Source organism: Clupea harengus, chromosome 13 (assembly GCF_900700415.2).
Source record: "Clupea harengus chromosome 13, Ch_v2.0.2, whole genome shotgun sequence".
Lineage (NCBI taxonomy): Eukaryota > Metazoa > Chordata > Actinopteri > Clupeiformes > Clupeidae > Clupea > Clupea harengus.
Genome location: NC_045164.1, coordinates 852,501 through 865,746, shown reverse-complemented (window position 1 = coordinate 865,746; position 13,246 = coordinate 852,501). Strand labels below are relative to the sequence as shown.

The window sequence follows — 13,246 nt, the reverse complement described above, 5'->3', positions numbered from 1 at the left end:
ACGATCTGAATTGCGATCTTTCTCTCTTTTGAAGTGCACTGTTGAGAATATCCAACCGATGGAGTTGTTTTTTTTCGCCTTTTAAAAAACAATATTAAATTGAAGATGCTGTTTCCAAAACAGTCATTAAAACCTGAACTAAACTGTATTTTAAATATTTAAAGATAAAACAAAAAAGTTAGTAAAACAATCATCACCACAATACAGATTTTTCAGAACTCAATGTAAAGTAAAACAAAAAAGTAAAATCAAATGTAAACAACATTCAGCTTTGAATGGCGCCATGTTGTTAGCTAGATAGAAGGTAATTTGCTGCTTTGATCATATTTCTTCGGCTGCTCTAATGCATCGGTCAATGATAACTGTTTATGTAAAGGGACCTGGTGAGATACAGATGAGTGTGGTTGTTCCAACCCGAGTGAAACAGTCTCAGCATGTCCCTTCGAACGCTTCCTTTTAAGGTGGTTGAAAAGATTTGTCGTATCACCTCTGGAAGTGCCAACCATTACTCGGCAAAGTTTACAGAAGTTTACTGTCTTAAAGTTTGCTTCGAGAAATACCTGACTGTGCATAGCCAAACCACTGCCACACTACTGACGTGGAGCTATTTTTTGGCACCTGCTCCTCATCAGCCATTGTTTTACAAAATGAAAGAGATGTAGAGTATGACATAATTTGGCCAATCAGCACAGCCATCTAATAGGCAATCTTTCTGCTGGTTTGTCAATGTGGATCCACACCATCAAAGTCTTAAGTTTGGATACATTAGTCTCCACGATTCGCAGTAGATCAGGTCTTGAAGATTGATCATGATATAAAATCGTCAGATTGCCCACCCCTAACTTGAAATATTTAAAAATTGCCTCTGGACCGTAGACTCTGGTCTTGTTGGAATAATGGGACCAACGCAAGCAAGTGACATTTACTGAATATTTATCCAAATTATTAATAATTGTCAAACCTTTCCTGGAAAACTTGACATTATAGGGACATCTATGTTAAACCAAAAGTATAATTGGATATCACATAGCATGGTAGAGGGTTTTACCTTGAACCAGCCTCCCAAATCCAAAGTTACTTAATAATTGAATACAAAATATATTTTCCATTCTGTAGCTCGCCTGATGGCACAAGGCGCTAACACCAGCAAGGTAATCGGTGTGATATACTGATGGAAATGTATCCCTGGACAGCACTGCAAATCACTCTGAATAAAAGCCTTTGATGAATACATGTAGATGCTTGTAAGAGCACCTGTTAAGGTTAAGCTCCTATTCTTTGCTCCATTCAAGTACATTATTTAAGTACTTCATTCTTTGTGTAGGCTACATAATTCAGTATGAATATGAACAGGCCATTAGTGCCACCCAGACACAAGGACAGGATTTACTACTAAAGGACTCGGTGCTATGAAAAGCACTATTGTGCTGCAGTAAAAAAACAAAAAGGCGATAACAAAAAGCTTGATGCTGAAAAGATTTGATTGGTTGACAGAGTGCAAAGCTCATTTGCAGATAAAGGCTTATCAAGCTGCTAATGTTATGTCTGAGCCACCTTACACCTGAACTCTTGACCCTGTGTCGAAGCACTCTTCTTATGAACCTATTGTTGCAGTCACAAATGAAATGACGTAGACGACAGGTATGGCACAAATGACTCATTTAAGGAGAGGACTCCATGTTTTTTTTATCTGAACACACTGAAAAGGCAGACTTTATTATGACACTTTATGTTGAGCATGCAGAAAATGGTGATGGGGTATTGGTAATGTGCTTGCTTATTTTCTTCTCTTTTTTTTGGTTTTGTTTATGAATGCATTTTCCAGCTGAACTGCGGCCATTTCTGTGGTTACAAAGATGCATTATAATTTCAGCATCCTAGCAAACCCAGAAATATAAATGATGACCGTGCCGTAGACCCCTTTACAACCAAAAAAGTTCCCCTCAGAATGAAAAATAAAAAGATGAATGTCTTATCAAATGAACTTAAGGTTATGCATTTAAGAACGATTGTGACGTTTTAAATACTGAACAGGAACATAGATCTCAGCAACTTTCCACCAGCTCAGTGTCGTAAGTGTAAGGTCTTCGGAGATGATGGAGTCATTTTGCAGAACGATCAAGATGATGGAGTGAAAGAGAAGGGGAAGAAAAAGAGAAAAAAAGAACGAGAGACAGGATCTTTGACTGAATAAAGCTGAATGAGGTCTTTTGTGAAGCATTGATGAAACAGCTTCATTTGGGGAATTCTGTCAGTGACATTTAAATTAAGTTTTAGCTTTTGCTTGGAAAATCTCGCTCAACACACACACACACACACACACACACACACACACACACACATACGGACAAAAGCACAGGCATGCACGCGCGCGCACACACACACACACACACACACACACACACACACACAATCACATTCAACTGAATAAAAACAACAACACAAAACAGAAAGACGACCCTCTCCCAAACAGAAATAATTACAAAGAGAATCAATAGTAGCTCAATACATTCATTTGAAGCTGTCTGGTTGCTAAATAAGATTACTCAGATGTGCATGCAAGCATCAGAGTGTTTGCTTGTTTGCATATGAATGTGTGTGTGTGTGTGTGTGTGTGTGTGTGTGTGTGTGTGTGTGTGTGTGTGTGTGTGTGTGTGTGTGTGTGTGTGTGTGTGTGTGTGTGTGTGTGTGTGTGTGTGTGTGTGTGTGTGTGTGTGTCTGTGTGTATCCTTCACCCCTTCAGTGCTTGTTCATAGCCAACACTGAAAGCTCTTAAACGCTAGTTTTCGTGTCAAGATCTTTTATCGTTAAACTGATTTATGTTTCATACTAACATCCCTCAGTTAAGACATATTTCAGAAATCCCCCTTTTTATTAGCCTGACGATGTCATACTCATAATTCTAGTCAGAATATGAGTCTGATATCGCTCCATTGGGCTGTGATTATGGGGCGTGTTTCAACCGAACCAGGAGAAAAAATGCCTCTTCGCTCAATTGGTTACCTACAACCAATCAGAACAACGTAGTATGTGACCAGGGGCAGCTGATACATTACACTTTTACCGGATCCAGTAGGAAGGAAGGCAAAAACATCTTTTCGATTGACAAATGCCTTAATCGCGTTTCTCTGTTCCTCTTTCAAAATGAATGCACTGTCAATGTCTAAATGGACTCGAATCTATACATTTCAGCTCTCCAGCGGCAGCCATGTTTGTTGAAAACGAATTCAACTCGTGTGTTGGTGACGTGGTTGGTTACGTTACTGTTGATCATCTGTCCATCATCGTATAAAGCCCGCCTTAACAATTTGATTGGTACGGCCAATATCTGTCCGCAGATAATTTCTCCTCAATGGAGTAATGCCAGACCGAACTTCCCAACCAAAAAATGTGTGGGCGGGGCTAAATTCGGTCTGGTATCCAGGCTACCTTTTTATCTGAATTGCTGAAAATCGTTCATTACTTTTGTATTTTATCTTCAGTGTAAATGTAAATGGGGTGGCCGTGGTGAAGCCTGTCCTAAAGTGGGGGTATTTTAATTCAACTCTATGGTCCTATCCTCTGTCAAAACCTGATTTTGCAGCATTTGCTGCATTCTGCACTCAATGACCTTTAAATGAATATTGGATCATTTGATCATTTGTTCAAATCATCAAGGTTGATTAAAAACTGGAACACACGCATTCTCTCTCAAACACGGCAGTCCATTGGAACTATTAGGTTCTATCTGACTGAGCTTAACAATGACCACAAAAAGACTAAATGCTAAAGCCTCTACAAGGTTTACTGGTTGCTATGGTGATTGGTGACCCTTCACAATGACAGGAAACAGTGTGTCCATGGGTGATAATGGTGAGAAAAAAGATGCGAGTCACTATAGGAACACATAACAATTGTCCCAAAACCTTCCAAAAAGCAAAAGCAAATGTCCATCTGTTTAACAGTCAAATATCATCTGACAAACATTATCAAAGCAACCGAACAAAAATCAGTTGATGGTGATTTAACTTAACAGCTCCCTCCATCTTGCAGTATATCTATCACTCACAGAAGTCATATTCCTAACCAACAGAACATACATGGGGGAAACATTACCAAACAAACAGTATGTGACTGATGGGAGTGAATCCCAAAAGCATCACTGCACTTGGACAGCGAGACACAGAGTTACACACATGCACAGCAGGACAGCCATCCTCAAGGCCACTCGAGGAGAAGCCCATCTGCCGGACTGTATTTGGGTATATTCACATGTAAACATCGCTGTCACTGACACCTGCTGGGGGGGGCATACACACACACACATACACACACACACATACACACACACACACACACACACACATACACACACAAACATATGCTCTCCATTTGGATTAAAAACAGAACTATTTCTAAGTGCACACACTACGGCCTATACAGCCCCTCATACACATGCATTCACTAGGATGTTCGTACATAAACACAGATGCATACACACCTTCAGTGTATGGAAGCCTTGACAAAACCCTGTGATATACTGTAGCAAAAGCATGAGTGAGCCCCTCCCCTCTGAAATCTTGTCAAAAGACACTTTTTCAGCTTTGCCCGGTTCTTTTTCTTCACTGTCTCCTCTCATTGTCCTGTCCAGGGATGACACCTGAGCTGGAGCCAGTGACTTGAAACATGATCAATAACATACAACCATTGATTATACACACACACACACACACACACACACACACACACACACCTGCACGCACACACACACAAACACACACACACACACACATCCATATACCATGCACACATACACATACATACGTATACAGACACACCACACACACACACACACACACACACACACACACAGAAACACACACACATACACACACAGAAACACACAGAAACACCCACGTCATCATCATCCCGCAGAGGGTCTAACTGACCTTGACCAGGGGCAAGGTCGTTGAGATCCTCTTTTTCTCTCTAAACGAAGACACTGTCTTGAAAAAAGGGTCCTATGACACACACACACTCACACACACACACACACACACACACACACACACACACACACACACACACACACACACACACACACACACACACACACAAACAAACACACAAACACACACATAAAAGCACACACACACACACACACACACACACACACATATAACCTCACACACACACACAAACATATATATTTCAACCCAGCACATCCTCAAGCCCAGTTTGAGAGTCTGTTGCTTAGCAATAAAAAAAAATAAAAATGGAGGTGGCAGTGCTGTCTCCATTCATTTAAGAAAAAAACCTCACTGGCCCCAAACTAGCCTGCGTCAGAGTGTAAAATGGAGCCAGCATCTGTGCCGGTGCAGTTATGCATGGTTTGTCATCGTAGTGTGCCTGACTGGTCCAACACTAAATCTAATGAGGGTAAACTGGGGAAACAATGGAAAAAATGGATTCACAATCTAAAAAAAACTAAGTGTGGAATGTATCAGGAATGTTGAAAGAAACTGGGATAAATCTCCAATCTCACAAAGACACATTAGAATATCAATCCAAAAGAATACAGGCAGCAGGAGCCCAAACAGTAGATACATCTCAGGTTGATCCTGGATGTGAAGGCAGCGATCAGACTGAACATAATGAAGAGGCCGTGGGATAACATAACAGTTCTGTGGCTAAAAGCTCTATCTGGTTGACTGCCAGCAAGTCACTTGTAAGGGCTTTATACTTTTATGCTTTATCCTGGGGATAGTGAAAATATTGTTGTAGAGCTTTGATCTTTACAAAATACTTCAAGTATACCGTACCACGTAGACATAATACCAGTTCCAACATGATTTAAAGAGCACCCTGAGATTGTTTTAAGACAACTTGCCGGTCCCTGCAACAAAATCTAAATACAACTTGCAATCTTAAGCTGCATCAGACAGCCCAGCCCTTCCTGCTGGTAGCTCCAGATGACTATATCCCATCTGCCTTGTTTACACACAGGCGTAAGTCCTTTGGACACCCCCCACACAGACCATGCTGTTTCTATTAATGGGCTAATTCATTTCAGCATTACCCACATCATTCATCTCACCCACTGTCTGTGGGGGCTAACGCACATGGACCAAAAACACAGAGCTGAGGAAACTCGCTATCTATTACGATTCCTCATGTATCTTTTATTGGACGACTTAAACAATTATTGTGGGGGTGCTTCTGATGCTTCTGTCTTGTTGTTCTCCACATATCCCCACTGGTTCCTCACCTTCATTCATGTATCTTCTGTCTTTCTAGTGCTGTTTGGTAGTTCATACTACATATCAAGTTACCATTCAGATGTAGGTATATACTACTACCTACAGTCCTATGTGAGTTTCCTGGTCAAATACTGCTGCAATACATCTTTTCCCCGCTATGACTTTGCGTGCTTGAGCCGTCCAAACAACGAATTTACAACTTAAACTTACAGTAACTCAGCAACAGCAGTTGAGGTTTTGTTGATTTTTGCTTTCCCCATAAACATGCCTGTCAACAGACTTCCCCTCATGGTTACAAACACACCCCTGTATCTCACACACACACACACACACACACACACACACACACAAACACACACACACACAAAAACAGCCTAACCTTGACTCTAACAGACACCAGAAGTTTTAGAACAGCAGCAAACAGATATAATCAAATGAGCTCAGACATCACAACTCACACCCGGCTTTAAAACAGAAATGAAAGCACTCACACGATATAGCTACATGCATGTCTACTCACACACACACACACACACACACACACACACACACACACACACACACACACACACACACACACACACACACACACACACACACACACACACACACGTAGAGTACGTTCATAGATACATACAGTATATACACAAGCCTTCACTTTCTGTAAATTGAGCTCACAACGACCACATAGGTCACACAAACACACACATGCAGCCGCGCACTACTCTGCCTCACTGTGAAGACTGAGCCTGTAGGTCCTTTTAAAGCCATACCTGGCACACATTAAAAGCTTTGGTCTCAGCAAAGATGACTTATTCATCTGTCTTCAGACTAGATTAGCCACTTGGAAACAAAGCCCCCCCCCCCCCCCCCCCCTCGCCCCTCTCAGACTCACATACGTACAAACATACACACACACACACATAGGCACACGCACGCACGCACGTACACACACACACACACACACACAGTGTGCACATCTCCACTTCCTCTTCTTTCACTGCAATGCTAACCAGAGCCCAAGGAGAAGGAGAGAACTGTAAACACAGGATGATAGTGGAGGAGGAGAGAAGAGGAGGAAAGAGGAGGAGGAGGAGGAATGATAAACAGAGAAGAGAAAGAGGGCTCCATGGGGCACCAGCAAAAGGGGGCAAAAAGAGGTATGGGGGGGCGGGGGGGCAGGAAGAGAGATGGAGTCATAAACGCCTGAGGAGGGTAAGTCACATGACAATCCTGTAAGAGTGAAAATCCTGAGACCTCAGCTGCAGCAAAAAGGGCTGAGACACTGCCATCCCCCCAGATTCCCCCCACCCTTTCTCCCCCTCTCCCTCTCTCCCCCTCTACCTCTCTACCCTCTCTCTCTCCCCCACCCTTCTCTCCCTCTGTCCCTGTCTGTGACCCCCCCCCCCCTCCCGGGGCTCAGACGTGCGGGTCCTGTTCTGTGTGTGACATGGTCTCTGTTCTCTCATTAGGCCCGCTTACTGACAGCACACACCAACTCTCTTTCTCTCTATCAGTGTATCTCTTTATCCTTGCCCTTTTTTCTCTTTCTCTCTCACACTCTCCCTAGTCATTTCTGTACCCTATGGCTCCTCCCAAGTCTTTACTATTTTTCCCATGAATTTCTGTTCATTCTCACATTTACAAATGTGTTTTGCTGGATGGAACTGCTGGGGAGACTAAACCATTTCTCTCTGCTTTGAGACACCTCACTCCATTCATTTATCAAGAGAGTACAACAGGCTACAATACAACAAGTAAAGCCTCTTTCAAGAGAGGTGATGTGATGGTCATTATAACTTATACTCATCATTATCTCGATAAGTGTGGTTCTAATGGTTCTAAAGTGTGTGTGTGTGTGTATTTGTGTGTGTGTGTGCGTGTGCGTATGTGTTACTCACTTTTGACCGTGGCTGTGCGAGTGCAGTTGTAGAGTATAGCGAGCTCTCCAAACACTTTCCCCGGTCCCATGGTGCAAAGCTTCATCCCCTCTTTGGTCACCTCCACTTTGCCATCTGCAAATCAAACAAGGAAGCACATTTCATTTCTGCCAGTTCAAATACTTAATGAAGATGAAGAAAATCTAAAACGTGACATGTTCTACCTCAATGACATAGGAAAAGGTCCCTTTGCATGTGTCAGTTTATTCAATTTTCAATTCAATATTATGTATAGAGCGCCAAAACAAAACAATTGTGTCAAGGCGCTTAGCTTTTTTTTCATTTGTACAAGCAAACATACGTACATTAGCAAAAGTAAATCACTGATCAATAATTTATACAAGATACACATGATTTATTAAACTGTAAATTATTTTCAGCTAGTATCCAGCTAGTTATTTTACTGGTGTCACAGAAACCTAAACTTAATGCGTGTGTGTGTGTGTGTACAGGATATGCAAGTATGCATCTACGTGCATGAGCACATTTATATTTCCATGTCTAATTGCAGCAGCTTCTGACACACCTTCTGTGTGGTAATATCATGTAAATGTGTTCTCTCTTTCACGCCATAGAGATCGACTGATTACTGTAAACTCAATGCCAAATAAATGCCAAACATTATGATTTGGTTATAGGTGTGTACAGGTGCATGTATGTGAGAGAGTGTGTGTGTATTGTATTGATGTGTATCAGGGGACTAAATGGCCGGAAGAGAGATTTGTGATGACTTCATACAGGGACAAAAAAGAGGGACCTGTCGGAGCAAGAGATAACAAGAAGGTGTGAAGGAGACAGAGAGACAGAGGAAGGAGTGGGAAGAGAAAAGGCAGACAGAGAGAATGAGAAAGAGAGAGAGAGAGAGGAATAGAGGGAAGAAGAGTAAGGGACTGAAATGAAGTGAGAGGAATAGAAGGCAGAATTCATGAGCCATAACTCATTCATCTTTATCAGTGTCATTTAAAGAGGTCAGCCTTTAATTTAGCCTTTTCCTCATATAGTCCACATCCTCACTCTGAGAGGCCTATCAGTACTTACTGATTCCTTCACTTCAGAGGCCATATCAGCTCTCCGCCCCACACACTACCATAGACAGACAAACATTTTATATGCCCCCTTTAAACACACACACACACACACACACACACACACACACACACATACATAAACATACACACACACACACACACACACACACACACACACACACACACACACGACACGCAAACATACACACACAGACATGAGCACTCATCACACACGCACACACACACACACACACACACACACACACACACACACACACACACACACACACACACACACACACACACAAACGCCCACCATTAAAACAATTAAGTAAGGCCACTTAATACTAATGCCTGTTATTCAGATAAAATGCTCAGCTGTGGAGGATAAATCCTCAGTAAAGAGAATATCCATGAGCTATGAAAAAAAGCCAGCCATTTACCATCATAGTGCCCATCGCCGCCCCAATGTCAGTCTGCCTTTCTCCACGACCTTGTTCTCGTCTGCTGCTTTTATCACTCTATATCTACATCTGACAGTTCCAGCAGTCATAAATATTTCATGTTGCCCTCTGTAGCACCAACACTTGACTTGCCGTGCTCTAGTCTGAGTAATGGCCCAGTTTAAGGGTCACACTGTCTATTGCTTGTTCATTAGCTTGATAATAACAATCGTCATCCTGGACACGTGAAGGAGACAGTTGGGGCCTGTTGCTTTGAAGTCATCAGCAAAATAAAAAAAAGAATCTAGTGGCTATGCTTTACACTGATTGGGCTCAATTTATCAAAGGAAGTCCCAGCATGTTTGCCCAGATACATTGATTGATGTTTCCATTGATGAAATCCATTCTTTCTCCAGAAAAAAAGGTAGATCTATTGATCAGGCCCTCAAAAGCAGAAAATGGGGAGCGCTTAAATGCACTCAACTTATTAGTCTGCCCAGACTTTCTGTGCTCCATTAGGAGGTCAATGAAGGAGAACAATAGCCACCTGTGTTGTGTACAATTCAGGCACAGGCTTCACACCAATCAGGCCTCTCCTTTAAGCAACCAACCAGGCCTCTCCTTTAAGCAAACCAACCAGGCCTCTCATTTAAGCAGACCAATCAGGCCTCTCCTTTAAGCAGAAAGATTGTGAGGAAAGTGTCGCTCCATCAAGGAGAAAGAGAAAGAGTGAGGAAAGATCAGAGTGTAAATGCAGCACAAAGCTGATACCTTGACACTTTCTGAATACTTGCCATTTCTGATTTAAAACGTAGCGTTTCTCTACACAGAAAAACTTTGATACAGACTGCGCAGGAAGTGATTGGAATCTGCAGTTGGCCCTGAAAGGACAGGCTTGTTCTACATTTAAGGTTATTTCGGGTCATATTGACCCAAAGACAATAGCTATAACATTTTTGGGGTCATTTTAGGTAGCTGGACGGACAGCCATTGAGTTTCATACCCAACCAAGGACAACAGAAGAGTTCATCTGTGCGACAGTAAACCAGAAAAAAGGATAACTTTAGGAGAATCTGTTACTGAGACTTTATCTAAATCCCAAACATTATACTGATATACGGTGGTAATATCACATACAGGTTTGAATCTCAATATTGCCTTTATTCCAGAGCACAAGAAGAGAGACAGGAACCAGGCCCCAGATTGGGTCAGCTGAAGATTCCATTACAGCCTCCAGTGTATTCTTCTAAAAATAGATTTTAATGTGTTTTTGTGCTTCTATTATAAAAAAAGCTTTTCCTAATGTACAGAATGTTTAGGATAGGGACTCAAATCTTTGCGTTGGTCATTCTGTAGGTTTGCAATATTATAGTTCAGGGGTTGTACTAGGGTCAAACTGAAATACGTCCCAGGCTTGAGTAGATTTTTTTGGCAAAAACATAACATTCTCATTCAGAGCAGGAAGTAAGGAAGGGACTCTCTCTCACTCTCTCACTCTCTCACTCTATCTCTCTCTCTCTCTCTCTCACTCTCCTCTCTCTCTCTCTCTCTGTGTGTAGTAGTAATGTAGGCTCAGTGTGACTTATGATTCTCCCTGCAGTGCAAGGCAGGAAGTCATCATGACCCTTTAAGGTTATGGATGTGGGTTTGGAGAGGCCATAACACTCTCTATTATCCCCCAGAGGAGCATAATATGTGAAAGAGAAATGATTCAACCACTTCTCTTAGTGAGAGAGAGTGTTCTTCCTTTGTGACGTCTCACAAACACAGTTGATGTATTTCCATCTAGTGGGAGATTTAAAAAAAAAAAAATGGCCTGAGTACAGACAGTGGTAATATAAGAGTCTAAAATGTCTTTTATGCTCACAGACATGTAGGCTACCAGGTCATATTAACTGTATACATGATGTGATCAATTACTTACTTCCTTTAGAGTAAGAAGAGAATCCTTTAAAGTTTGAGGATGCTGTCTTTGATTAACCCTGACTGAAACATCTGCTGCTTTCCCTGATTGATGACGTCTTTACATCATCTGGTATTAAACATGTTTGATCAGGACATTGTTCATCTGCATAGTCTATATATTGTTCTGATACTGACTCGCACAGATGCAATACACATATCGGCACACTTCTAATTAAGCGTTATTGTTTTAGTAGTTATAATCACCGCAACCTATTAGTGCTGACTAATTAACCGTGTTGAAATACGCTGGCAGTGTTCCTGTGGATTATGACTGTAACGTCAGTATTCCTCTAAGTTGGAAGTGCCAAAGTCATTAGGCAGTATTATTTGTGAGCAACACAACCATTTCTCTCCTTCCTATTAGGGCAGAATAACAAGAAACTTTGGAAAGCCTCGGAGAAGAGAAGAATAGGAGACGATTAGAAGACTGAAGTTGCGAGCAAGACTGAGAATTTGAATAACTAGCACAAGAAAGCACTCATGAATATTTTGTGGCTGGCATCGTTGCTTCTCTGACTGATCCACACCATGTCTAGCACTCAAGGAACAAAGACGTATGCCTCTAACAAGAGGGAAGAAACAACAATATTTGAGCAATATTAAATGTCTTACATACACAAACTTTCTCTCTCTCTCTCTCTCTTTTTTTCTCTCTCTCTCTCTCTCTCTCTTTCTCCTTCTCTATTTCTCTACATCTCTCTCTCTCTATAGTATATACATGAGTAATAAAAACTAAATAGACCGGACTCTGATTATGATGTTTTAACTGTTTTATTCAGACTCTTAAGATCAAGAGTACAAATGGATTTAAAATTTTATAAATCCACAACTAATGTTGCTGATTTTGAAAGTGTTTGGTTTTATAAGGGGACAGTGTGTTCGGTGATCAATGGAGAATTAGTGTTTGCACCTTGCTTGTTATAAGAGGTTATTTTTATTCTTTTCTTTTTTCTTTTCTTTTCCTTTCTATTTTCTATTTGGTTGAGATCTTAAAGATATAATGTAAAACAGATATTTTTGTAATAAAGGATTATTCAAATTCTCTCTTTCTCTCTCTCCATCTCTCTCTATCTCTATCTTTTTTCTCTCCATCACTTCTCTCTCACATACATTTTCTGTGTGCTCATCCTCTAACACTGGCATTAGCCGAGACTCGTAATGAGGGTATACTGTGGCCCATTTCAGAGACAGGGGATAGGGTTAGCGTGATGAAGAATGGTACACTTGAAAAACCCCTCTCACGGACCCCATGAAGCTCTGCCATTACCACCGACCATTCTGTATTCATTCAGATGGGGTAATTAGTGTGCAGCATCATTAGTGCACAGATTAATGTGACATTTAACGCCTACTAAAAGCTGCATATTGTTTCCTGTTCCTATCACAGCACAATATGATACAGATGGTAATTAGCAATTAATTCTCTCTCTCTTCTCTTTTTTTATCTATCTATCTCTATCTAACCTAGGACATGAAGAGTATCTTTTGCTGAATGACCATAATATTCTCAAAGAAAGGCAACATCATAGCTGCTCTTTGAAGACAAAGCACACTTTTCCAGAATGGACAGACACACACACACACACAAACACACGCACACCCCAATGCAAATATTTTTTTGTGTTTTCATT

The 13,246-nt window shown here is 41.3% G+C and overlaps 1 protein-coding gene across 1 annotated transcript in view; it reads right to left on the bottom strand.

Moving 5' to 3' along the window:
- Positions 1–13,246, bottom strand: part of LOC105902292 (cGMP-dependent protein kinase 1-like) — a 69,897-nt gene that overhangs the window by 39,928 nt on the left and 16,723 nt on the right. Inside the window, exon 3 of the mRNA XM_012829843.2 lies at positions 8,141–8,254. Within this exon, the coding sequence (XP_012685297.2) occupies positions 8,141–8,254 (114 nt within the window). The remainder of the gene's footprint in view (positions 1–8,140; positions 8,255–13,246) is intronic.